The following is a 27,352-nucleotide window of genomic DNA, read 5'->3' on the forward strand; positions in this document are numbered from 1 at the left end:
GGCTTATCATTTTCCATCCAGTCTTTGAAAAGTTTAGTAGCGTTTCCAAGACAAGCAGTATGTCCATTGTTACAGGCTAAGCTTACGATTAGGACTTGAAGGTATCTAAGAAAGTAAAAATAATTATATTTAGTGAATTTCGATCTCATTCTTTCTCTCTGTTATACTCGAAATCTTTGCGTCGTAAAAAAAATCATGCACTAAAAACGCAAATCGTATGAAATAGACTATTTCGATCTTCCAGCTATTCGAAATAAAATCATATTCCGTTGGAACGAATGACTGGGAGGCTAATGCACTTACTTTTACGACACATAGTAACACTCAGAGTGTCAAAAAATCTAGGTAATGTTCAAAAATACACTAAAATTGGAATAAAAGTGAATCGCTGGATCTCTTTCCGATTGAAAATCTTTTTTGACTTGAAAAGGTTGGTCTATAACCCCCCTCCTGTATTTACTTCCATTTTTCTGAAGTGAATCGCTGAATCTCTTTCCGATTGAAAATCTTTTTTGACTTGAAAAGGTTGGTCTATAACCCCCCCTCCTGTATTTACTTCTATTTTTCTGTTATTCGAAATAGTGAATGGTTAAAGTCATTTCCGATTAAAGAATGGCAGACCCTGGATCGAATTACCTCTAGCCCTGGAAGGAGGACAAGGAAATGGGCAAAATAAAACGGACAGACTGTTAAGCGAAAGAAATCAAAAAATTCTTACCTTTCTAAGAAGTCATCGTTATCTTCAAATCCGTATTTTTCATAAAGTGCTGACACTTTCCCCAAAATATATTTCTGAAAAAGGAGAAAAAAATATTAAACATCAATAAGAAATAAATGAATGTAATGTTCCCCAAAGTATGTATCATTGGCGAGTTTATGTATTTGCATTTTTGAGTACGGTGGAGTTACTGAAGCGATTTTTAAAAAAACTCTGCAATCATGGTGGAAATATATTGAGAAATCCGGTTATTTTACCGTTTTTCAAGATTTAAAGTTCCAGCGAGAAAGTCGATTTTGGGCTATCTCTTTAATTTAATCGAGTATTTCAATTTGGAAGGGGTTGGCAGACTTCCATGCTATATTCTGAGCCTTATTGGACTATTTTTGAAGTGTTGGATCCTCAGATCCTAAAGCCCAAAGTCTTAAGTCTAGCGTTAAAACTCAGAGTTAAAACTCTTACCTTCGGACCTACTTTAGAGCACTTACAAATCGATTGTGGTTTCAAAATTTCCTGGGGAATTTCCCTTTTTTCTCAAATATTATGACCTTGATTGTAGTTTTTTTTTTTTAGTTTTTAGTTCTTTAAATTAGTTTTGACCCGCAAAAACTGAGGACGGTAAAAGTGCTGATTTATTGAAGCTTACCGTCTCCGTCGCAGAAAAACACAAGAGGAACAGTTTTTGTAATAGAATGATTTCTTTCAAACAATTTATCAAATTAGATTTTTTTTAATAAAAACTTAAACGAAAGATTTATATTCTTGACTGGACAAGTTTCAAATACTCATTGCATTGCTTTTAGGAAAAAATCGAACATGTCATGATTTAAACAAAAATTTAACTCACCGTGATTTTCTTTTGAGCAGGTCGTGTAGAGGTCAACGTACCAGGGATGAAATTGATACCATCACTAGCCGCTTTCCACGGTAAATAGTCTGTGTCCGCATCAATGTAATCAAACACGTCAAGAGCAATTGTGTATTCTTTCAAACGACCGGCGCTGAAAGAGATTTTTAAAAGTTACCACGGGAAGGGAAGAATTAATTTTGGAGACTTGCATGTAAATAGTTTTGAGATGAGAAGTTTTAAGAAATCATGAAGAAACTTTATATTTCCAAGGTAGCATTTTAATCAATAGCTTTGGCAGAATAGACTTTTTCATAAATTACGTCACGAACATCGCTTGCCTCGTATTCAAACAATTATCATGGTGATTATGTCTCTTGAGACATTAATTGATCTTTTTATGAATAGAGAGTAGTTTTAATAAAATCCGCTGGGAGTTAATCACCATGGCAATAATTTCAAAACGAGGCAAGTGATGTTCGTAACGTAATTTATGAAAAGGTCTATTCGCCAAACTCGTCAAAATTATTTCTCGCCAAACTCGTCAAAATTATTTCTCGCCAAAATAAGTTCCCTTAGGGTAGAGTTCAACACACGAGAAGAGATCTTGAGAATGCGTCTGATTGCAGAGGGTTGGTATCCTTGCTAGCACCGAACGTTCTTTCAATGTTTATCTAATGTTCACCGCGTCCATATTATATTAGATGAACGTTGGAACCACGTTGTGTGCAAGCTGGTAAATGACTTTGAAATAGTTAGTAATTGATATGGAGTGTAGCTTCCCCATGCTTCCCAGGTGACACACAACGTTATTCCAACATTCATCTAACGTTATATGGACGTTGTGAGCATTAGATGAACGTTGAAACAATGTTTCGGTACATGACAGTATCGCCAATAGGACTTACTTTGCAAGAGCGAAGACATCCCCCATCAAACCAGCTCGATCGGTAGGTGCTAATACCTGAAAGAAAAAGATTGCCATACTGTTTTGCCATAAGTTTTCTTGGAGAAAAGTCAATCGAACTATGAGAATGTATGCCTACGGGAGTACCGAAAAATAGGAAACCTGAGACTTAGCAGCCAGTTATGAATTTTGTTGAACGAGAGGGATCTAAAACTGAAAATCATTGAAGAATTTTGTTTTTCTGCTCAGAGAGATTCTGCCAGAGATTTTTAAAAGCCTGCAATCTCTAACTAAATATTATGTTGGAGATTTCTTCCCCTGATATCAATAGGGACCTTTAGCATCTAGGATGGAAGATTAGAAAAAGTACGGCATGATTGAACAAAAAGAAAGCCTTTAGGGATTGATATCATCAATGATATTAATTAATCCCTCGAGAATTATAACGTCATTTTTTACAAAAACTTGACTGCATTTCAAATTTGTCCATGTGATATTAAATCTAGATAAAATCGGATATAATTTGCCATTTGATTTTAAGATTTACTTCACGTCCTCATTCAAATCGTCATCCTAGATGCTAAAGCAAGGGGGTAGAAAAAATTTCTTCATCGCCCAACTATGGTGGGTGACATAATTTTTTGGCCCCCTCAATCTGATTCGCACGCCGGGGCCCATGAAAGGTCCCTAATGTTGACAGTTGGAAGGCTGCCAAGAGACCCATAAGAAAAGTCAAATTATAGCAATACTGGATTTTGTGGTTCAGACATGCTGGATACAATCGATCTAGCCTGCCAGGGTGTTGTGAGCAGTGCTGATGAGTCCCAATAAGGGCAAAATGCATACACCTCTTGATCGAATATAGCTGGGCAGAAATTCTTATTTCACATATATAAGAGAAACCATGGTGATAAATTTCATTACTTCTTTAATAACAGAAGAGTAAACTTACCTTGTGATTGTATTTGAGAACTTTGATCATATTGGCCCATCCAGCATCATCATAATTAACGCGATAAAATCCGTATTGTCCGGCGTTTCCTTTGATCAAATAATCAGTTGATCCTGTGTCCACAGTGACTGGAAAAATGAGTGAAATAATTGATGAAATATCATTGTTCTAAGTCAACTGAAAACTAGTGAACACTTAAAGATTTGATCAAATAATCTGTTGATCCTGTGTCCACAGTGACTGGAAAAATAAGTGAAATAATTGAAAGCCTTATGTTTTTATAAAAATTACATGAAAGAGCTATTACATCGATGTCCCCACATTGTAAATGATAAACGGCTAGTAACATCTTAACCAGGCTCGATATACTCACTATTTTCATATTTCATCCAGGTTAGTGTAGTGGCATTAATAACTTCGACACTTTTTGCACCGTCATCAAGTTTCAACGTTGTGTATTTGAAAGGAATATGCCATTTGTATCTGTAATTTGAAGAAAACGCCATGATAAAGTACAGAATCTATCGGGCCATTTCATTTTATATCCATACAGGGGGGAGGTGGACGAGCATTTCCAGGGGGTAATCGGAGAAGAACTTCCCGGACGTATAAAAGAGTATTGTTTCATTTTTCCGGGGTTAAAATGTTATTTTAAAACTTCCAGGGAATAAAAGACTGATTTTAGTTCGTCCATTCCATCTTCACTTTTAAGGTAGGAAATGAATTTTCCAAAGGATTCTTTTGAAAGTTTTGTCACTTTCCAGGGGGCATCCACACATTTCTAAGAATCAATCTTTTTTTGCGTTAAAAATGTTCGTCCACCCCCCTGTATGGAAATTTAATGGAACAGCCCATTTACCTAAGCTGAATCTATGATTATTGGCATGCAATTCCAAAAAGTGAAATAGATCTTTTATAGTTCTCTAAGACCATGTTCAGAACTTACGGTTCCGTATTGTTCCGAAACGAAACGGTTCCGAAACTAGTGTTGTAACGTCAAAATTCGATACGTCCAAAAAGAAGACGTTACAAAGTAAAACAGATCGAAACGGCTTCGCTCCACTATTTTCATCGGGACAGAACTGCTCCGAAACTGCTCTATTTTCTTTCTACAAATATGAACACTCTCGAACCGTAACAAAAACCATACCGGAACGATACGAAACCGTAATGTCTGAACATGGCCAAAGTATGAATTCATTTCAATTGATAACAACGAAAACTTGAAGGAAAAACAAGCAAGCTTTCTTTCTTAGCTTTTTTGAGAGGCTACATAGTACCTGAACGAATTTTCGGTTATTGCGGTTTGTCGAACTCATGGTGAATTAAAAATTTGGCAATTTTTCATCAAAAAATTTGAAAAATCCCTAAGAAAATGGGAGAATTGTGTGCAAAATAGAGCAAAATCGCGAAAATTAATTCCCGCGAAATGCAACATTTGTTCAGTTTGTTTTTTCTGACTGTGAAAATTAGTTCCCGTTAGGAATAGATCCCTTAAGGTATCTTATCGTACAATTAAATTAAGAATATTAAAAAACCGAAAAATAGTTAACACGTCTCACCCATAAGAAGAGTTAAATTTCTCTTTGCTGTAATCAGGATTTTTATCTCTCAAAAATCGAACTTGATCAACTTTGAACTGTCCATTGTTTAATGATTTAATTCTCAATTCTGGGAAGTTCATTTGGAAAATCCACGAATTCATGACGTCAGTTACATTGTAATTATCTCCTGCGAGTTTGGATGCCTGGACACAGAACAGAATAACAACAATTTAGCGTAAGCACAACATATATTTCTTTGCACATTAGACTCAAAGATTTCCCGTAGAAGTATACACGTTTTTTTATAAGAACATCCAAACTTTTCGAAGCCTTTGGATATTCTTAACTTTTTGCGGAGTTTTAAAAGCCTAAAAATGTTCCAAGCATATTTTCACCATTTTCTGAGTATTTCCTAAGAAATAGGGTGTTTCAGAGTCCACGTAGCCTTAAAATGTTCTTAACTTGTTCTTAACATTTTGGCCATCGAAGCCTTATGTTCTTATAAAAAAACGTGTACTTCTAGTTTGGAATTCGATTAGTCCGCCGTGTTGTTTATTACATTAGATTTTCGAACGTTTGAATTTCAAAACATTCGAATCGGGCTCTTGACGACTGAAATTGAAAACAAGATGGCGGACAATTCAGCTGTCCAGCAAACAGGACACGCTCCCTTTTAAGGATACCCGATCCAGCCAAGTAGCACTTCATTTTTGTTGTTCTTAGCGACCGCCCTAAAATAATGCTCGGGTGAGAGACTTTCAAAAAGTGTGTTGGAAAAATTCACGAGACCAAAAATTTATCAAAGCTTGCCAGTATCATATTTGTTGTCCTAAGTTGATAGGTTACCCTAAAAGAAAATTTCACTTCAATCGAACTATCAAACGATCTTGATCCAAAAAGGGCACTAAAGTCTCCTTAATTCGAATACCACAACACAGATTGAAAAGTCTTGGTATTTGTCAGTCAAATTTATTTTCAGTTTGATTTAAAAATTCGTTTTTTTTAATAGAATAATATACCATCTTACCTCAGATAAGCTTGCCCATAAATCAGCTGTCTTCGCATTTCTGTAGGAATATTTCTTCAAGTACATCTATAAACAAATGATAGCTTAAGTGGATTAATTTTTGCGTGGATTAATTTTCGCGATTTTCGCGTATTTTGGCCATTTTCGCGAAATTTTGTCCACGCGAAATTTTTAGAATTGCAATTTTTGCCAAAACCCCTAGGAAAATGAAAGAAATTAGGCAAAAAAACAGGCCAAATCGCGAAATTTAGTCCACGCGAAAATTTTCAATCTTCCATTCGCGAAATTTTGTCCACGCGAAAATTAATCCACTTAAGCTATATAATATCTAAAGCCAACCTCGTCACCGTGTATCCCAGGCTTTATTTACGTTACTGATTGATGCTATCTAGCGCTATCAGTAAGCATGATAGAAACGAGGTTGCTAAAGCAACAGATCATAAATAGCACAAGCAAGTTGGCTTTTCAAGAAAAAGCATTATTTTCACCATTGAGCATTCTTGTGTAATTTCCAAACAAAGCCTTATGTTCTTTTATAGTTAGTTCTTATAAAACGTGTATCTAATCTTCACAGCGTCCATATAACGTTAGATGAACGTTGAAGAAACAGTACCAGATGGGTACAAACACTTTAATAAAAAATCATCAAGCTTTCATCTGTTTGATTTCGAAAAAATCTTACGTTCAACCCTTTCTTGAAGACTTCTGCACCGAGGAAATTGTCCAACATTCGTAAAATTGATCCACCCTACGAATTAAGACAAAAATTTAATTTGAATTAATTCAAATAAAAAAAAAGCGGACAATTTTATTTGATTTGATACTCAAAGTCAAAAGTTTAGTTCAAATTTAAAAATATTTTTAACAGAGGTCTAAATCATCTTAAAATAAGAAATTTTGATAGGGATTTAATTTGGGGGATGGTCGAAAAAGTTTTTTCAGAAGGAATTTAAAATAGCGATCAGGATAATTAAACACCCTTTTTTTATTAGAACAATTGTATATGAGCGTCATTGCTCAAAAGTTCCAAAAAGAAAAATTCAAGAACAACCCTCAGCCTAGTCTGTACACAGACCCGATATCTACGGAAAGTTTCAAAATTCGTTGCCGTAGAGGGTCTGTTGTCATTGTCTTTTCTCATTTGAGATTTTTCAAAACAACCGCTGCAATGGAGAGCGGGTGAGAGAGGGGAGACGACGAGAGAAGTGTTGCTATCTATTGATCATACTTCATCGCAGACGTTTCCGTGCGGGAATTTATTTATCAAACAGACAATGCGCACATAGTGTACTACGATACACTCTGATACAGAGTACCCTCAGCCTGAAACGGCTGAGTTTTTGGCAAAATTAAGGGTCAAATTTTTAAAAATGTGTAAAAATATAAGAACAACCAAGCCTCAACAAAAATGTCCTGGTTCTTTAAAAAAAAATGTAACCAATTATTTGCTGAGTTACCTTTGAATAAGAGATACCGTCAAAGATTTCACTAATATCAGCTGGTTTAACGACCTCGATGTAAATAGGATGTGATGAAATGAGAGAATCAAGTCTCATTGCTCGGGATACATCGCTGATGACTTGGAAATCAGTCTAAAGAAAAGCAAAGAGGATAAAGTAATGTCAAATTCGATTTTTATTGCTTTCATAAGTTTTTTGTAGGTGTCGTTGTTGTGTTTGTTGATTTTGTATTGGGCCATTTCATTAACTTTCCAAACAGGGGGTTGGACGAACCTTTTCAAGTCATTACAGTGCAGAGTGCAGAGCATTGGAAATGTGTGGATACCCCCTGGAAAATGGAAAAATTTGCAAAATTTCCCCCTTTATTTTCATACCTTAAAGTGACGGTGGACGAACTAAAATCTGTCTTTACCCCCTTGGAAATTTGAAAATAATTTTCTACCCCCTGGAAAAATGAAAAAACACTCCTTTAGACCCCCTGAAAATGTTCGTCCACCCCCATGTATGGACACAAAATGGAATGGCCCATTTCTCCCAAGGATAAACCAATGGGCGTGGTAAGCGCCTTTATTAGCAGAGAACTACCCCACTATCACCCTCGTGAGTTCTCTGTTGTTTGATTAATAGATTCTTGTTCTTATATCTCAAAACATAGCGTAGGTGAAATTCTGCAAAAGTTGAAAAGTAGTAGGGGATCGCGTTTGTCAGGAAGGCTGAATAGGAACTCATTCATACAATTCTAAAGTAAACACTTCTACAAAGGGAATTTTCAGCAATGAAAATATTGATTGCAGAAGAGTTCTTTAATAAAGAGTTGTTTTGATTAGTAGTCTACTAACGCTTTAGACTAATACACGGGTTGCAAAATTATATCAATGCAGTCATCAAAACAATGGATTACTCGAAAAAGTTCACGTGATTTTATTCCCATGTTACTTGCTTTACAACTTACAGCTGATAGCTTTATTAGTGTCAATAAATTCGATCCAATCAGAACTAAATGTCATGTAACAAGCGCATAAAAGCGTGATTTAACTTCAGACTTTAATTTTGCATCCTGTGTATTCAGAAGAAAGTTTCCACTTCAATCTGAAGGAAAAGTTGACCCACTTACAACGTTCCACTCGGGGTGCACTTTATCCATACCAATATATTCGACATAAGATGCGAACCCCTCGTTCAACCATAAATCACTCCACCAATCCATCGTCACAATGTTACCGAACCACTGTAGGAAGAAGGGAAGGTGAAAATATAGTTAACCAATATACCAATTTTCGATGAAGGAAAAAATAAACTTTTAACAGTAGCAGCGGAGCCAAGAGAGGCGCAAGATTTGTGTAGGAGAGCAGATTTTTATGACAAAGTAATTATTTATTCATGGTATGTACTAGTTATCGCATGACTTCGAGTGCAATACGAGAAATATTTTACGAGTGCCGAGATTTTTCCGTAATATTTTTCCGAGCCTTTAGGCGAGGAAAAATATCGGTAAAATCTCGGAACGAGTAAAATATCGAGTATTGCACGAGAAGTCATGTGATAACTAATTTATTGTCGACTCAAAAAAATTGTCCTGATAAAAATCTCTTTTTGTTTTTGTTTTAAAACTTACTTCCGCCTTACTTCTTTCTTCTGTGTAGTTTCGAATGTTTTTATTCGAAAATCTAATTCGAACGTTAGATTCGAACAAAAAAATTCGATATGTTCCCGCAGAAAATATTCACACAAAAACAAAAAAGAAAAGCATTTTTCGATCATTTTATCGATCCAGAAGTTTTGTTTTGAAGAGTTGCAGATTTTTCAGAGATGTATTTGAAAGTTTCTAGATTGATAATTCAAAATGCAGATGGTGTACAGTATTGTTTCGATAGACAAGAAACCCTTCATCATTGGATTAATCAGATTGATAACATTCAGTCTTTTTCTATGTTTTTGTTTCGATGCATGGAAAAGAATAGCAGAGGAAAGGAGTCCCATGATGGAAATGTATGCTTGTAATAATGGTTAAAGAACAACATTTTTTCAGGAGCAATACAATTTGTATACTTTCTTGATTATCGTCAAGCTTTAAATGTTTTGAATTTTAGAAGGAAGATGTAATGATTGTTGAGTTGAAAATTCAAGGACGTACCTCGTCGAGAACGAGAATTAGGAGAGAACTTTTATAAAAATCACTCGTCATTTGGTTTAATACAAGACATTTCACTTCCCTTGCTATGTTATGAGAAATTTTATTGGCAAACATTCAAGAATATCTCAAGTTTTTTTGTATGCATGGATAAAAAACTGTTATTGGTTTATCACACGAACGAATTTTATACCAAAAGCTGAAAATATTTGGGTGGTCTCAAGTAGTTTTATAATTTCTTAGTTCATCAGATTTGATTTTAGTGTCTTTTATGGAAGAACTCCAAAGTAAAAGTTAATCTGAAAATATTTTTGTTGCGTTTTCCCTTTGACTCCCAAGTCAGTTTCTCCGAAGTCAGTTCTTTTCGGCTGTTTTGTTTTGATTTTTCTCCCGCCGCTTACCCAGTCCCCCAAAAGTCAACGCGGTCATATTTCCATACTAGAGAAATATGAAATATCGCAAATATCTCGATGCTCTCGACCAATCAAAACGCTGATATTTTTTTGGGTCGGCAATAATAAAAGATAATTACAGTGTTATGAAAATCTGCTCTCCTACACAAATTTTGCGCCATTACTGAATTTTGTCAAAGAAACTTAGCACAGAAATATAAATATGATGATTTTAACTTCAATAATATTGAAATTCTTCTATTTTTCTAGAAAAATTCAACTTCATTTTGTAAAGATCCAAAGGGAAAGAAACTTTCAAGCAAACCTGGTGAGCCAATTCATGAGACACAACACCCGCAACATATAATTTATTGGAAATACTGGAAACATCGTCAACGTAAAGTAAAGCACGTGCGCGATAAGTGATTAGGCCCCAGTTCTCCATAGCTCCAGCAGCAAAATCAGGAATAGCAATCATATCTATTGAAAAGGAGTGAATGAATGAATGGAAACTGGAAAATGAATGAATGAAACGTGAATGGAAAAAAATCTCGAAAAAAATTTAAAACAGACTGAGTGATTTGTCTAGCAAATTTGAACCAATTCATTTTAAAAACAAAATGCACAATACAAGCCGTTATTAAAAACTTTGGGTTAATTCCCAAAATTGAAGGCTTCCAAGATAATTGTAGATCCAGGTTTAATAAAGTATTGCTTTTCAAAATCTACTTAAATAAGGATTCATTATATTAATTATGAAAAACACAGCAGTATTGCTAAATTTTCTCTAATTGCGTCATTTTTATTACTTTAAATGACCAATTATTAATAAAGTATTTCATAAAAACTCCATCTCATCTGTGATTCTTGATGTTTTTAGATTGTTATAATGTCTTAACAGATATGATTGCTAATCCCTTTCTGACTTACTATGGAACTACGTAGAAATCTGATTAAAATACTGATTCTGTACAAAATCTGAAAAACACATATCAACCTTTAACAGCGCGGTCGGGTTTGCCTAAAATCAAACACACCAAACAAATTTCCCCCTTGTAACTCTTAAACACATTTTCCTGGGACTTCTGCGATGAATTGCAAACTATTTCTAGCATTCGACTAGTTCTACTAACTTTTGTAGAGCGCTCCTACACTTGCGTTTTCGAAACTTTCGTCGAAAAGACAGTATTGTTTTTGTTACCAGTCTCCTCAAAAGCTGACGGTGCTGATATTGGTTGATAGGTGTTCGTATCATAGATTTATAAAGCCCGAAGGGCTAGATGTCGTGTTTAGTGTGAAAAGTGTGTCGTGGTTAGGTAGGAAATCCTACCTAGGTCACCTGACATTACAATATAATTTCAGCGCTCGACCAATCAGAAGCTTCGCAGGTTTTCGAAAACAATAGCAGCAAAATTCTTTCCGATATTTAATTTTTATTGCCTGTGATGGCTTAAAACACGACATCTAGCCCTTCGGGCTTTATAAATCTATGGTTCGTATACTAATTGTTCTAAAACGCTGACCTGATGTGCTAACTCATGTGCCACAATACTGCTGATATAATATTTATCAGAGATAGCAGAATTCTGTTGGTCAAACAACAAAGCTCTGAGACGATAAGTGACCAAGCCCCAGTGTTCCATTGCACCAAAAGACATTGAAGGGATAGTTATCATATCTGTTAAAAATTGTAAACAAAAGTTGTAGAAAAATCTATTGGCAAAACTAAACATATTAGGCTATTCCAGGAAAAATTTATATGCTCTTTCCCAGCTGGCACACAACGTTGTTTCAACGTTTATCTAACGTTCACAACGTCCATTTAACGTTAGATGAACGTTAAAACAACGTTGTGTGCCAGCTGGGTTATGTTGAGGAAGTCTTTTTTGGGAAAGGTAGCCCCTGGATTTTTTTTGAAAAATTTTCAGGAACCCCCCCCCTGCATTTTTGACCCGGTTTTACTGACCACTCCGGATTTTTCACCTCATTTTAGTGAATTTTTACACTCGAAAAACCAGACCATGTTTGTTTTCATTTTCCAGACCACCCTGGATGCGACACCTCCTCAACATAGGGGGCACAAACTATTTCTCGAATAGCCCATCAAGTGTATTTATACGTAAAGTATTGCTTTTGTTGAGCATTTTTCACACACAAATAATAAGCAAATATTTTATTGCAATTTTGATAATTTTTCGGGAATTAACTTTTTGAAGTCTATATAGAGTATTTATTATAGTATTTAAACGAAAAATAAAATCAATCATTGAATGGAAAATCTGAATATTTTATGAAATTGAAAAGTAGCTAATATTTTTGAAAAGCTACTAATAACATTTTGGAGTAAGGCTCATGGATGGAATCTTTGGACTAAAAATTTCAATTACCATTTGCCAATAGACCTTTTCATAAATTAATTTGAGTGCAACGACAGTCTCAATTTGAAACCATTGCCAAATGTGATAATATCCCTTCTTCTTCAAGTGTTACTTTTATAAATAGAGTAAACTATGAACTCCTCTGGGAATCAATTACCATGGCAATATTCTGAAAGCGAGGTAAACGTTGCTCGTGATGTAACCTATGAAAATGTCTATTGATTTTTATAGAAAATTACTGTAAATCTATTCAAAATACCTGCTTTCTCCAAAGGATACGAGACATTATAAAATTCTTCGAAATGTGGTAAGATTTTGCTGCCGACTTCCATTGCATATCCAATTTGATCGATCTGAGCAGCTGGTGCGTAATATGTCATCTAAAAGAAAAAAGAGAAAGGTTGTTATAGTCAACATTCTTTATACAGTTTGAACCTTAGCGAGCACCTCACTAAAAACCGGGATTTTTCATCTCGTTTCTTATTGAGGTTCCACTTTGACGATTTTCGAAAAATAGAAACCTGGGCTCAAAACATTCGAAAAAGTCGCAAAGTGGAATAGACGTTAATTGCGTAAAAAAAACGCGGGTGACGTCTAGTATAGGCTATTCGAACCTCTACAATGCAAATCTTTTTTAAATTCGAACTAAAACATTGGCCCCCTCAGCTGGAATTCTGTCTATCAGATCTTTCTCTAATTCGAAGAAAAGAGCTTTGTCAGTTGAAGATCGAATTAGAGAGAGAGAAAATTGTATTATTTTCATTTGAAACAAGTTAGCCACAACAGAGAGAAAACAAGCAAGATGCTGTATGGATCTACCTGATGATGGGAGTTAGATAGCAATGTGGAGAAAATGAAAACAAGCAACATGCTGAATGGACCTACCTGATGATGAAAGCTAGATAATAAGGCAATAAGGAGAACAATTAAAACAATCAGTCAGACGATATACCGTTTTGCGAAAATGCATAAAACATTAAATTTTATCATTGATTGTTGATGGGGGAAGAGGGAAGGAGAGTAAAATCAATTTTATTGAAAATTGAAACATGCTTGATGGTGGGCGTTGCTATTAATAATGTTTTGAATGAAAAAACAACCAATTATAAGGAAAAAGTCCAATGAAAATCCAGAAAAACGGCGATTTCTTTTTTTTTCAAATAGCGGACTCGGCCATGTTTTAGGCATTGTTAATACCCATCTTTGAAAAAACTAAATAAAATCTGGAGAAAATGCCAAAAAAAAAGTTTTTCCGGCATATTTCCAGTATTTTTGGCCGGAAAAATTTTTTTAACGAAAATTGGGCTCCGTCACATTTTAGGCATTGCCATTTTGCATCTTTGTGCCAAAAATAAGAAAAAAATAATGAGCCAATCTCGAAAAAAGCCGGTAACAGACTGAACGGACGGACGAACGGACGGACAACGGTTAATTTATAGGACCTCCAGGTAGGTTCAAAAAGATGCCCTCTCCTACCTTTGAGTAGATAGTTATTGAAAGAAGACCCATCAGATCACCTCCCACAGCGGTTGCGGTTGCTGAGATTTTACTTTACTTATCTCTCAATGAATAACATGATGTACTTAGGTTTGTCGCGACCAGAGTATTCGCTTGGATACAGTAGAAGTTCGAAAACGTTCTTATTTTCACCATTTTGTGAGTATTTTTGTGCAATTTTTGAAAAAATTCGATGTTTTAGAGCCTATAAAGTCTTAAACTGTTCTTAACTTATTCTTGATATTTTTGCCATTGAACGTTCGTTTGTTCTTATAAAAAAACGTGTACTTACGTTAGTAGGAACCTTAGTATTTGCAACAACCATTCTTTTTTCGAAATCACAAATCACAAAGACGATCAAGTAAGTGGATACAATGGGAGTTGTTTGGAAATAATTGGTCACTTCATCTCCATCAGCTTCAGTTCTGATGACCGGCATGTTACTCAATGCAAGATAACTTTTATCTCGTTTCATTGAGATATCAAAAGTCGCTTTCATAGCTGGTTCGTCAAAACATGGGAATGCTGAACGGGCATCCACAGGCTCAAATTGCGTAGCGGCGACTTTCCTGTGAAAAAAAAAGAAATTCCTCAGTGAGTTGTTTATGAGCAACAATAACTAATTATTATCTATATATTCAAGAATTTTTGGGAGCTTTGCCCTCTGAACACCCACAAGTTCCCCAGCTTCCTAAATGTACAGTTTTGCTGAGGAAATTCTCTTTCAGGCATATTAGAAATTCAATCTAAGTTTACAAAAACGGCTCCAGCACAAAGTGCTTAAAAAATCCTTGTGTATAGCAAATTATGTGTTTTTCTTTTGAAATTTTATCATACTTCTTTTGTTGGTAAGAGCACTATCGTAGCAACACTTAACCTTCAACTTATAGTTTTCACAGAGAAGTTTTCATAAAGTCCCACTGGTATCATATGAAATTGCTGAATTTTTTTCAGTCCTGTACCACCAGTAGGAGCAAAAATTTGAGGTTGCGGAGTGCCATACTTAATTGGTCAAGGTGAACAAAAATTTCCTGGTAAATTACTTTAGCTACCTTTTATAGTGCCTTACTCTCTATCAATCTTATCTGAAAATTATTTTAAGTTGTAATTGTTATTATAATAATAGCTTGATTGGAAATAAGATTCTTTTTTATAACAACATTTTCAAATAAAATGATTTCTTACACAATTTGACCCTTTGTATTATTGTAAGTAGACAAATAAAATCCAGCCAAATCTTTTCGCAATTTATAATCGAATTTGAATTCCAAAGAATAATTTCCAACTTCAAAATAATCATGAGCTTCAATAACAAAATAAAGATTTTGTTTGTATAAAAAGCCGCCGTTATCACCATGCTCTTTCTCAAGGGGGTATTTTTCTTGAGTATCAAATTTTTTTACAACGACTTTAACATTATTAAATTTCATAGCGTGCACCATGATATATTTTGAGCGTTTTGAGACTTCGGTCTTGATGTTTGTTGTACCATCTACAAACTCTAGCTGCATATCAATTTCCAAAGCTGAGAGAGAATTAAAAGTAAGTTACGGAAAAGTCCTAATGTATGAATGTAATTGATGGCAAGAAGCTTGAAATTTTAAATTCTTAAACTAATAACAGAATCTGTAAAGAGAGTATTCCAGCAAATTTTTCATTGGAGCACATTTTGACACTTTAATGAAAAAACTTACCCACTACATAATGAATGGGTCTAATGTATTTGGGTAAACGAATATTATGATAAACTTCTGTTCCTGGTGTTGTTGGGACAGTCGTTGGAGCCATGGTAGTTTTATTTGAGCCGCCTTTCTTCATATCTGAAAAGAAAAAAAATTGGATATAGAAATTGAAATTGGAAATTGTAATGGATGCATAAATCTTATTATTTATATTTTTATAACAATATTAGCATAAATCACTTGGAGTCTGGTTTTTAACACTTTTAGACATTGAAATGTGCGTTAAAACAAATATTTTCAAAATAGAACAAATTATTTATACAGATAGTATTGTAAATAGAAATTCTTTAAATCATGACTTTAAATGAGTTAAGGCATACTTTTGTACTTTATGGATAACAGAAAACATTGTTTTTTGCAAAAATGAGATTAAATTGTTATTTGCAAAAATGAGATAAAATTGTTATTTGCAAAGACCCTGTCTGATTTTCAATGAATGAGAAATTGTTTCACAAAACTTTATTTTATTAAGGAAGGAAAATAGTTATTATAGCTAAAAACATTTTCTCTTTAATTTAATTCCTTTCACCGTAACTTTGACACATTACCCAACAGAAACTATTTAATTGATTATCGATTTTACGGTATGACCATAATTCTATCTAACATGCTTCCTTTATGAGCCCCCCCCCCTAGCGGACCTTCAATTCATGCAATCAAGCAAATTTTTTTCCCAAATTCACACATTCACACAATGTTTTTTCACAATTTACGAAATTTTTGTTCACGCAAAGCTTTCCCATTCACACAATCACGCAATTGTTTTAAAAATTTAATCATTATAAGCAAATGATGATTAAATTTGAAATGAAAGATCATCTGCAAATGTTCATAGACCAAAAAAATAAAAAAAATACAGGTCTTATGAAACTAGTTATACAGTACCTGACTTCCCATTAGTATTATCATTCTTGGCTGCATACCAACTGAATGTAGCAGACAGTACAGCTATAATTATTATCAAGCATATCACAGCTAAAAGGCAGACTATAAGTTGGCCTTTGCTAATAAAAAATCCTTTCTTGTGACGTGGAGAGTCTTGAAATGTCAATGAAGAATTCTCTTCAATTTCATATTTTTCTGCCATAATGAAAACACACTTTGCAACAATGTCAGCTCATAAATGTATAGATTTGTGTCTTAATTGATGGATTTCCCATGATTTTACAAAATCTTGTTTGTATTTCAGATTTGGATCAACATAGATGATTTCCTTTTTAAAAATATATGATTATCTGAAAGAGGGATATCATTTGAGATTTGATGTTTATTCAATAAACGATAAGCAACTGATAATATGTTTAGACATTTTAAATGATTTGATCATTGTTGTAGAGGTAAAAGTTTGTTGTGATAATTAAGTCTTTGCATTTTTCATTGCATATGATAAAATTTAGCAAGCTAGGATAGGAAAGTCTAGCCTAAGTTACAGACAGATTGAATTTTGTCTGGAATCTCATTATACTTTAGATTTATGTTAACAAATTTGTTGAACACAAAAAATCAGGTGAACAGCTAAATAATGCTATAAAAAGTCTCCAATATCTAGTGCCTCAACAACAATCTCAAGAATGATTTAATTGGATTTGGTTTTTCTGAAAGAGAACCAAAAAAGGAAAAAAACCTGTTGACCCTTACAGAGACTTTCTAACTTTTTTTACCTCCAGGTCAAAAATCCAGAGTCGGCTCATTCAGAAAAATGTTAGAATTATTTTTCGATAGCTAACCATAGACCTTTATAGGCAATTGACCAAATTTTAAAGTCATCAACAAATGCCATCTGGCAAGTTAAAGAATACATTTGGCTTTTCCTACCTTGCAATAAACAGAAAAAGATTGCCAAAAACAACAATTTTAGGCATAAGGGCAGGTGTCAATATCAATCTAGAAGCAGGTAAATTCTTTAATAAAGAAGATGCAAATTTCATGCAGCAGGGGAGGCAGAGCCTATAGTAGACACACCCCTAAGAATTAGTGAGCTTGTTCCTGGAACAAAGGAGAGTGACCCCTATACACCCAGTCGTTGGTGCACCATCCCAGGATTTATTCATGGATGGGGCTCCTTTTGAGGATTTGTGATCATAACAGTTAGCCTAACTCGTGAGGTCTAGTTCCCTTCTCGGGGAGGTTAAATGGCATGTCTCAAAAACTGAAAACTACCATAATTTTTACATTGCATTAGGTGACGGAAGAAGGATGTCGAAATTAGAAGAGGGATGTCGACATCAGACCAAATTAATGTAAAAGAGGTGTTTTATGAAGGGTGAGATTTTACAGCCGCCCTTCAGGCAAGACACTGAAAGGCCTCAATCGCCATAAAAGAAAGGCTGTGTAAAATGTGGCAATCTTGAACCCCTTGATGATGATAAAAATGTAAAAAAATTGGGCTACAGTATTCCAAAAAAAAATTGTACAGGGGTATTGACGAACTTTTTTCACTACCCCCTCCCTGGAAATTTTGGATAACAAACTAATCCCTTGGAAATTAGGAGCTGACATGTCCCTGGAAAGTGAAATTTTGTGAAAAAGGGCCTGGAAAATGACTATTGATATCAGTTTATGAGGAGAGAACCCCGTGGAAACCTTTAATAAGCCCCTTGGAAAATCTGAAAAATGAGCAAAAACCCCTTGGAAAATCAAGGCTCAGACCCCCCCTGGAACAAATCGTCAATAATACCCATGTATGGTTTAAAAATGGATTAGCCCAATGTATAGCTACAGTCAACTGCTCTAACTTGGGACAATTTGATAAAACATGGGACGGCAATTTGGCCACCATTTCAACAAACCTCCAAAGTCATTCGATTTGAGTTAATGAATGGTACACAATTTCTCTTTCGCACCGAGTACCGTAAGTTGGTCAACGACATCCCTCTTCTAATTTCGACACCCTTCTTTGCAGATAGGAATAATATAGGAAGGTCAGAATCTCTGATTGAAACTAATTTTCTTTTCTTAGCTTCAGAGAGGAAAAAAATTTTCTCTATATATCAGCAGTGCGTCACAAAGAGCAATATTTCGATCGCACAGAAGCGCTTCAAAACACCAGCTTTTTTGGAGTTTTGTCTCGTTTACCCAAACGCTTCAATCTTGCGTAGGCTTAGGGGTCAAGACTAGAACCCCCAATACGAGACATTTGCCTGACCGAAAAAAATCATCATCATCAATTATGTTAATTGTCAGAATCTTTTACTCACTGGAAATATGCAGCTTTCTGAAGTTTTGCTTTTTTTCGGTTGTGCTTCATTTAAAAAATAACGAAGATGAAAAGTTACCATCAATCCCGCAAGTAAAAGAAGGTATTCCGACTAGTCTACGAAAAGTGCAATCGCACGGCGAATAGAATATCTCGCAAATTAATATATGCATAAAACTGACGAAATTCTTTCTTTTTTATGCTTAGGTGACGTCACCATCGATCCTGACTTGACAATGGAGAATTATTACGAGCGGTCGAGAAAGTTTGTGTGACGCAAAAATTGCGCGATAAACGAAGCGCTAGAAAAACGCCCATTGAGAATTGAAACTAGGAATTTATTGTATTTTTCACTAATGAAGTATCAAACTTTTTGTTTTTTGTAATTATTATAAATTCATAGTTTTTAAATACTATTTTTTGGAAGTCAAAGGACAATTAAAGTAAATTCAAGGTGATTAGGTGGATATTGGGCGGACGGGCGTTTTTCACGTTCCAAGATGGGAAATTAGACGAGAGTAAAAGACAGGGGCGTCTTAGTATATAATATCAATTCATTATTATTATTTTCTTTTTTAGCGAATGCGAAATGAATTTTTGATTTTTGAATTAAGGAGATATAATGTAAGCTGTAATATATTATACTTTATTGTCAATGCCAAAAGATATTTCTTTACTTTATGATTAATCTGCTGTGTTGCTTCGCCACTCACCCCCGGATTGCTTTCACTTCGGTCACATGAATAAAAACACGCGTATATGTTGAACCTGACTGTGGACTGATCGAAATTGCAATTACATAAATTATTGTGGAAGTGAACGCTTACGACGAAATTTGGGAAATTAAAAAGACAACTTATGTGAGAATGTTGAGTTTTGTTTATATGGCAGTTTGTGATGGACTGATCAGTGATAGACCTTTTTTCAAAGAGGCCACCCTGTTGAATAATTATGTACTCCAGCAGAAAAACAATGATACAGCCATGCATAATTACTGTATCATGCATATTTTAATAATTAATGCATGGTTGTATCATTGTTTTTCTGCTGGAGTACATAATTATTCAACAGGATGGCCTCTTTGAAAAAAGGTCTATCACTGATCAGTCCATCACAAACTGCCATATAAACAAAACTCAACATTCTCACATAAGTTGTCTTTTTAATTTCTTTACTTACAGTAGGGTTTTAAATCGAAAAATGAAAAAATCCGTAGTGGAACACACGCGAATGTCTGGAACGAAGAAGACCAAATAAGTGGCAAAACGATGGAGCGTTTGACGTCACTTGAGCTCGGTAAGTTACACACTTGTTACCATGAAGTCGGGTAACTTGCATCAGTGGAGGCTAACATGCATCGCCATCAAATGACTGACCAATCAAAGCAGCAAAATTTCAAAACAAATGAACTATGCAGCTCCGCTCGCAGCTCTACTCTACCATTTTTGTTATTGATTAATTTTATTTTAATGCATGACTAGCCAGGTCATTCATTTGAGGGCTATGTTAGCCTCCACTGATGCAAGTTACCCGACTTCACGGTATTTGTTAATCCCATCGGGGGATAGGCAGTTAGGCAGCGGGCGTTCTGGGCATTCTGTCAGTCAGAGATAAACTTTTAAAAAAATCCATCAATGCTAAAGATCCAATCAATGAAGCTAACCTACGTCAAAAATACAAATTTTATAGAAACTCAATCATCAATTTACTGAAAGCCAGCAAAAAGAATTATTTCAAAAATTATTTCTACCTAAATTCTACAAACCCTAAAAAAACCTGGGAAGCTATAAATGAAATTATATACAAAAAGAAGAAGGAACAGTCTAATATTGTCTTAAAAAACTCTTCTAAAAAAAACGAAATCATTTCTGAGCCTACTGAAGTTTCTAATGAGTTTAATAAATTTTTCACTACCATAGCAACTAAAATTCAAGCTGAGATACCAAACATTGGAGATTTTAAAGAATACATAAAAAGACCAACATCAGGCAACTCATTTTTCTTTACCCTAGTTAACAAGGTAAACATTTTCAAATCCCTAAATCACAGTAAAAGCTCAGGTGATTTTAGTATTCCTGGTAAAATTTTTGACATAGTTCCAGACTCCCTTGCAACTATTTTAGAAAAAATCCTAAATCTCACTTTTCAAACTGGAATTTTTCCAAACTCCCTTAAAACTATTAAAGTAATCCCAGTTTTCAAAAATAAGGGATCTAATCAGGATGTTGATAACTACCGTCCAATTTCACTATTATCGAACATTGATAAAATATTTGAAAAACTTGTTTTCTCAAGATTAATGTCTTTCCTAGATTTCCATGGTATTCTCTCAGAAAGACAATTTGGCTTTAGAAAAAATCATTCTACAAATCTTGCTCTAATCTCTCTTACTGAAGAGATTCGTAGGTCACTAGATGATAGCAAGTTCTCCTGTGGTGTTTTCATTGACTGAAAAAAGCTTTTGACACAGTTGACCACAAAATCCTACTCAAGAAATTAGAACTCTATGGTATCAGAGGTATTCCCAATAATTGGTTTCAATCATATCTTTCTAATAGAATTCAATATGTTTCATATTCAGGTGCAAATTCAAACGCACGTAAAATCTCAACAGGTGTTCCTCAAGGTTCTGTTCTAGGCCCTCTTTTTTTATTTTTAATTTACATTAATGATCTATGTAATGCAATTGAACATTCCCTAACCTCCCTTTTTGCAGATGACACGAGTCTAATCTACTCAGATAAATCTCTTATTAACATTGAAGAAAGTATCAATGCAGATCTCCAAAATCTTTATATATGGCTTTGTGCAAACAAAATCTCTTTGAATGTAGCTAAAACTAAAATTTTACTTTTCAGGAATGTGCACAAACAAATCAAACATAATCTTCAGCTTTCGATTAATAATATTCCCCTAAACTTAAGCGAATCAGTCAAATACCTTGGAGTAACTCTTGATCACTTTTTAAATTGGAAAATAAACACAAACAATCTATGCTCTAAATTAAGTAGTGCCAATGGAATAATTTCTAAACTCAGACATTTTGTTCCTCTATCTACACTACTTCAGATTTATTATGCTCTATTTTTTTCGCATCTTAATTATGCTTGCCAAATCTGGGGTCAAAAACATAACTATAATGTGGAAAGAGTCTTTAAACTTCAAAAACGATGCAAACGAATCATGACTTTTTCTGATTTCAATGCTCACTCTAGTAAAATCTTTTATGAACTTAATCTTCTTAAAATTTCTGATCACATAAATCTACTAAATATAACTCTTGCTCACAGGATCTTATGTGGTTTTTCTCCAATTAGACTCAAGAATCTCTTCTCTCTAAACTTTTATCAACATAAACAAAGAACCAGAGGGAAATCAGTGCGTCTTCTTTTCAGGCCCTCTTTCAGAACTTTTATGTATGGTACAGAATCTATCACCTATAGTACCATTGTCCAGTGGAATGATTTACAACAGAATTTTCCTGCTTATCCCTTGACTGACTTAACTGGTTGTGAACTTAGGATAAACTTACACAATTATCTTGTATCTGATTACTAATTGCTTTGATTGAACAGTGACAGTAAAGCTATAAAACTTTTATTAATTTTTTTTTTTTTTTTTTTTTTTTTTTTCTTTGAATTACTGTACTTTCAAAATATTACTGTACTTTCAAAATTCACCTTTCAAAATCATGTTTCCATTTTGATATACCTAAATACTTATTTAATTTATTCATAATGATCTCATTATTGATATATTACATACATATTTTTTCTTTTTCTTTTTTCTTTTTTGTCTATTTCATTTGTGTATCTTTTCTATTTTTTGATAATTTTAAGTTTAGTTTTCTACTTTTTGTTCTCCTCCTTCATTTTTATTTGTCTGTTTTAAGACTTTTACGTGTTCAGTAGTTTAAGAAATTCTTCCTAATTATACTAGTATTCCTTGGAATTACAAAAAGGTGGCCCATTCTCGAATAGCTTGCTAATATGAAGTCTCCATTCTAGCATTGTTTAGTTTTATTATATAATTTAACATAAAACCTTGTATCATATTTACTACTACAATCATGAAAAATAAAATACTACTACTACTACTACTACTACTTCTGTGAACCTCCAATCGGAGTCCGGTCATTTTTCATTTTGAATGAAAACAAAAAAGTTAAAAAGGGCGCCGCGCCCGCTATCAGTGAAAGTTGTTACGACAGAAAGTATGATTGATAAACTTGGTGGAGTTATCGAATCAAATTTGTTGTCAAAGAAATTTAACGCGATCAATCATCCTAACAAGAGCAGTTGACAAGAAGCTTCTGTACATTTTTTATAAAAAACATCAGCCCTCAAGACTAAACTGTGAATATTGCCAGTGTCATAAAAATGTACTAATGTATTATGTGATAATCCAATGGAAGAAGTCTACAACGAACACAAGATACGAAGCAGGCATCTGTCTGAGTATAGAAGTTTTTATAAGGTCCAAACCAACCAAGTTCTGTCGCTGTACCCCTCTGCGTCTACAGCAAAAAAAATCAAAAAAGTGAATGAACAAAAACGAAAGTGCGCGACTTTCAAAACAAAAAATTTAGCATTGCTCACACGTTCCTATGAATTTTTAATAGTATTGGATCCAGGGTAAATACGGCCAGTGATAAACACCTGAGAATTCTTTGAATTCGGGCGGAGCCAAAACTACTCCACCCTTTTTCTAACCGCCTCCGCCCATAAGCGACCGTATCTCCGTGTGTAGACTGTAGAGCCCGTTGAAACTCGATGTATTGGACGCCGCTATTGGCTATTCTATCTATTATGGTTGAGTTTGAGTTACAGGAGGCTCTGGGAGTCCATTCTTGCAACTATAGATGCTTTGAGTAAGCATCCCGTCAGCACCTTGAACTGACTACCCAACTCCCCTCACATGGCATGGGTTGACCCGAGCGAAGGTTTGCTCACTTGCCAAGTGAACCGTTGTGAGTGGGAATCGGACCTTGGTCGTCTGTACAGGAATCAAGGTTGATGTCCACTATACCACAACGCCTTTTTAAACGCCGCTAAATTGAACTATGATGCTAAGAATACGATAAAGGGTTGGTTTCACTTCAGTCATCTTCGTGAGCATAAGTTCAGCAGGCATCAGTTGACTCATTATTCTCATTTTGTTATCTTATTTGGGGTTCCTTCCTCCTGGCGGTATGATATGGTGTTGGTGGTCCTTTTGTGGGAGGTTAGTTAGGATTAGTGATGTACACCATTTGTATTTTGTTGGGGCTTATACCTACACTATAGATATAGATATAGAGAATATCCTTCTTCTGTTAACACCGGCCGTGTTGTTGAGAGAGACCCATTCATTAACATATCCCAAAGTATTGACCGATTTTAAAAAGCAGTAAAATCTATACCTGAAGATAATTGACAAATTCTTTGGTACAATAATTCACACAAACGACATCTGAACTCGTTCGATTTGCATTTTTTATCAACAACATTATCAATGTTGGCAACGTTGCAAATGGTACCGTTTATGATAAGTACGAAAAACAAAAATCTTATACCACAAGTTTCATTCATTTTAAATTTTTGCAATCAAGTTCCTTAGTTTTCGGTTTAACACTAGACCATAGAAATTTCATCCAAAATAATCGGTTTGTTAAAAGACGTATAGAAGCTTCCTTTCGTCTTGTTTATAAGTTTATGAAAAAAAGTCTAGCCGGACCATTAAGCTTATGTATGGTTTTGCTTTAAACCGTTGTTTAACAGTGTGTCAAATTGTTATTACCTTATAGATTTGATCAAAATCAATCACAGGTGAGTTCGGTCAAGACTTAAATAAACCATGTTCAGACGTTACGGTTCGTATCGGTCCGGTATGATTTCCGTTACGGATCGAGAGTGTTCATATTGGTTTCGGAACGTTTCGGAGCAAGAAAACAGACAGTTCCGTTCCAATAAAAATAGTGGAGAGCGAAACCGTTTCGATCTTTTTTCTTTGACGTGTCGAATTTTGGACGTTCACGCTTATTTCGGAAACGTTTTGTTTCGGAACAATATAGAACCGTAACGTCTGAAGATGGTCTTAAACATCTTTTTGCGTGACGTGCACGACCACTTTCCTTTGTTCCTTAACCTTCGTATAAAGGGTCAGCAAAAGAAGCATATCAACACAAAGATTTTGAAAAGTTTAAATTCAGCTAATATTAAAATGTCGAAAAATTCATATCCAGTCAAAATTTGGTATTGATTGCATTTTTATTGATTAATAGAAATTAATTTTTTCAGTGATGACGTCATTTGAATTAAAACCTTTTGACGTGTTTTTGCGACGCATTTCAAAACATCCAAATCGGCTAATTTTTTTTTTTTGCGAAATCCACCTGCGGTTTAGTCGTCAAAAAAACATGTTTAAAACTTAACTTAGTTCCAGCAAATTTTTTGAAAAATTTGAAATTTCTTAACTTTTTTTTTTAATTCCAAATTTCAACTTTACATAAAAGCTTGTAACTTGAGAGTTAAACAATGATTTTGGCACCATTGAAAAGGCATTTTTATATCTTTATAAAAAAAATTGGTTTATGCCCATTTAAATCGAGTGATCAGGAGTTATAGCCTTAAGTGTGGGACTCGGTATATTGGCTAATTTAGAACGTGTATACACGTCACTCGGGTTTGAAGGGTTGAGGCGTAAAACTAACGAGACCCTCTGGGCTCGAACGAAGAATCAATTATTCTTTGAAAATTCGCACCATCGCGCCACGATAAACCATCTCGTTAACGCCAAACTTTAAAACGTATCCAGAGACTAAGAATTGTTAGGGATGGATGAAATGAGGAGAATTTCTTCATGCTTTCTGGCTAATAACTTATTATAAGACTCTTAAAAAAGGGATGTTAAACCAAACTCAAACCCAAACCCTAACGTCGCTTTTTTTATGATTATGATTAAGCGTTCATTTTGCGAAAAGGATTGTTTCACGTTCATCAGTAAGATAAAAAAGCGGATCGAGTTGCTCTTCTCACAGACCCACTAGGACCACTTCCCACAGGAAAAATTGGCCAAATGTTGTCCTTAGTGGAAAATTATACTCTAGTTTTTGTCTACGCTGAAAAATCAGATAAGCAAATCCTAACTGCAAAATATTGTGCTGTTTTTTCCATCCCCACTGAATTTTCTAACTTGAAAAAAATGAAATTTATATCCCGAGCCATAAAAAACACGGGAATATCAATGTCCATCGAGTTTTGCTCCCTTATTTTTACCCCCATTGGCTAAAAAACCTATCTGGTCTGTGAGAAGGGGTGTACCAGATTGCCTTGATAGGAACTCTATCTATTGAATTCTCATCATTTTTACCTGTATGAGGTCTACAAGAACACCATGTCATGCAAAACTGGTCGAGTTTTCTGCGATCATCATCACTGCTGCATGATAACGGAAACATCAAAATTACCAAAAACAATAATTTGTAAAATCGTGACATTTTACATATCAAGTCTCTCCAACGTCACATTTTTAGACTTTTTCTGGAAAGCCTGTGTCCTTTTAATTCAGTAAGAATAACCATAGCTAAAAGCTCTTTTTAGCAAATTTCGGCGAGCTATTTCATTCATTTTGCTATTTTATTCAATTTTGTTAGTTTATCTATAGTTTACAGCGATTATGCTTGCTTTTTAAACATTGAGTTGACAATGATTAGGTGACCCCAAAGGTTTAGTTTTGAATTTGATATTTTCAGGTCATGATTGCTAACCAACAATACTGGTGGACAAAATTCTTGTGTGAAGCAACTGTTCTTTCAAATTGGAATCATTTGAAAAACAGAAACATAACTCCAGAAAATATTGCACCTTATCGGTAGAAAATTCGTCGGCAAAAAGTGACGAAAAAATCACTTGGTGACGAAATTTTTTACCGACGAATATTTTTGACCGGCGAAATTTTTAACGAAGTTTTTGACGACGAATTTTCTACCGACCGATAAGGTAGCCCAAGGTGCTAAGTTTACGAGAGGATAGTTTTTATGTTTATGGCACAGTCGTTTGGTGAAACCGAATCAATAGGATTTTCTAGTTCCTTTTAACTAGGTTTTGTGTGCGATTTTCTAAATATACATAAATAAAAAACACCCGTACTCTTCATTTCCCCAGATACCATCGAAATAAACAAATACTCTCACAGGATTGGGAAACATCATTAAAAAGGGGTAAAAATTTTTCGAAGTTTAGTCTCTCACAGTGTCCATTTTCGAAATTCAGCTTGAACATACCCCACTCTGCAAACCTCGTACCCCACCGGGCCATGACATAAACAACTGGGCACACTTACCTTTTAGTTCATTATTCAATTTTCCAATTTCCACTTTGAGGTTACCATTTTTCTTGTTACTGCTTGCATACAATGCCACAAAGATTATTGCCAAGACAACAACGAGGACTAGGACAATCATAAGAATCATATTCTTTCTACCACTTCCTGATTTACCGGAGCTGTCGACTGTCAACTGCTCCGTTGACATGTTGACCATTGCTTTCGACATCTTGGTCGAATGTTATTTTTTCTTTCAC

General features: G+C 34.7%; 1 protein-coding gene across 4 annotated transcripts in view; it reads right to left on the minus strand.

The window, feature by feature from the left end:
- The window catches only part of LOC136801648 (glutamyl aminopeptidase-like), a 47,292-nt gene extending 19,940 nt beyond the window's left edge, over nucleotides 1-27,352 (minus strand). The window contains exons 1-17 of one of the 4 annotated variants that reach the window (XM_067058290.1): nucleotides 27,114-27,352; nucleotides 15,548-15,673; nucleotides 15,039-15,378; nucleotides 14,146-14,422; nucleotides 12,616-12,736; nucleotides 11,502-11,656; nucleotides 8,570-8,683; nucleotides 7,453-7,587; nucleotides 6,678-6,743; nucleotides 5,996-6,061; nucleotides 4,987-5,171; nucleotides 3,798-3,907; nucleotides 3,425-3,552; nucleotides 2,474-2,529; nucleotides 1,566-1,719; nucleotides 719-792; nucleotides 1-105 (exon numbers count right to left, since the gene is read on the minus strand). In XM_067058290.1, coding sequence (XP_066914391.1) covers nucleotides 1-105; nucleotides 719-792; nucleotides 1,566-1,719; nucleotides 2,474-2,529; nucleotides 3,425-3,552; nucleotides 3,798-3,907; nucleotides 4,987-5,171; nucleotides 5,996-6,061; nucleotides 6,678-6,743; nucleotides 7,453-7,587; nucleotides 8,570-8,683; nucleotides 11,502-11,656; nucleotides 12,616-12,736; nucleotides 14,146-14,422; nucleotides 15,039-15,378; nucleotides 15,548-15,673; nucleotides 27,114-27,324 — 2,423 coding nt within the window. In that variant the 5' untranslated portion in view covers nucleotides 27,325-27,352. Of the gene's footprint in view, nucleotides 106-718; nucleotides 793-1,565; nucleotides 1,720-2,473; nucleotides 2,530-3,424; nucleotides 3,553-3,797; nucleotides 3,908-4,986; nucleotides 5,172-5,995; nucleotides 6,062-6,677; nucleotides 6,744-7,452; nucleotides 7,588-8,569; nucleotides 8,684-10,303; nucleotides 10,459-11,501; nucleotides 11,657-12,615; nucleotides 12,737-14,145; nucleotides 14,423-15,038; nucleotides 15,379-15,547; nucleotides 15,674-16,480; nucleotides 16,832-26,141; nucleotides 26,285-27,113 lie in introns of those variants that run through there. The other 3 variants (XM_067058289.1, XM_067058293.1, XM_067058291.1) reach the window with 3 other exon arrangements.

The sequence above is a fragment of the Clytia hemisphaerica genome, unplaced genomic scaffold (genome assembly GCF_902728285.1).
Source record: "Clytia hemisphaerica strain Z4C2 unplaced genomic scaffold, Clytia hemisphaerica genome assembly, whole genome shotgun sequence".
Lineage (NCBI taxonomy): Eukaryota > Metazoa > Cnidaria > Hydrozoa > Leptothecata > Clytiidae > Clytia > Clytia hemisphaerica.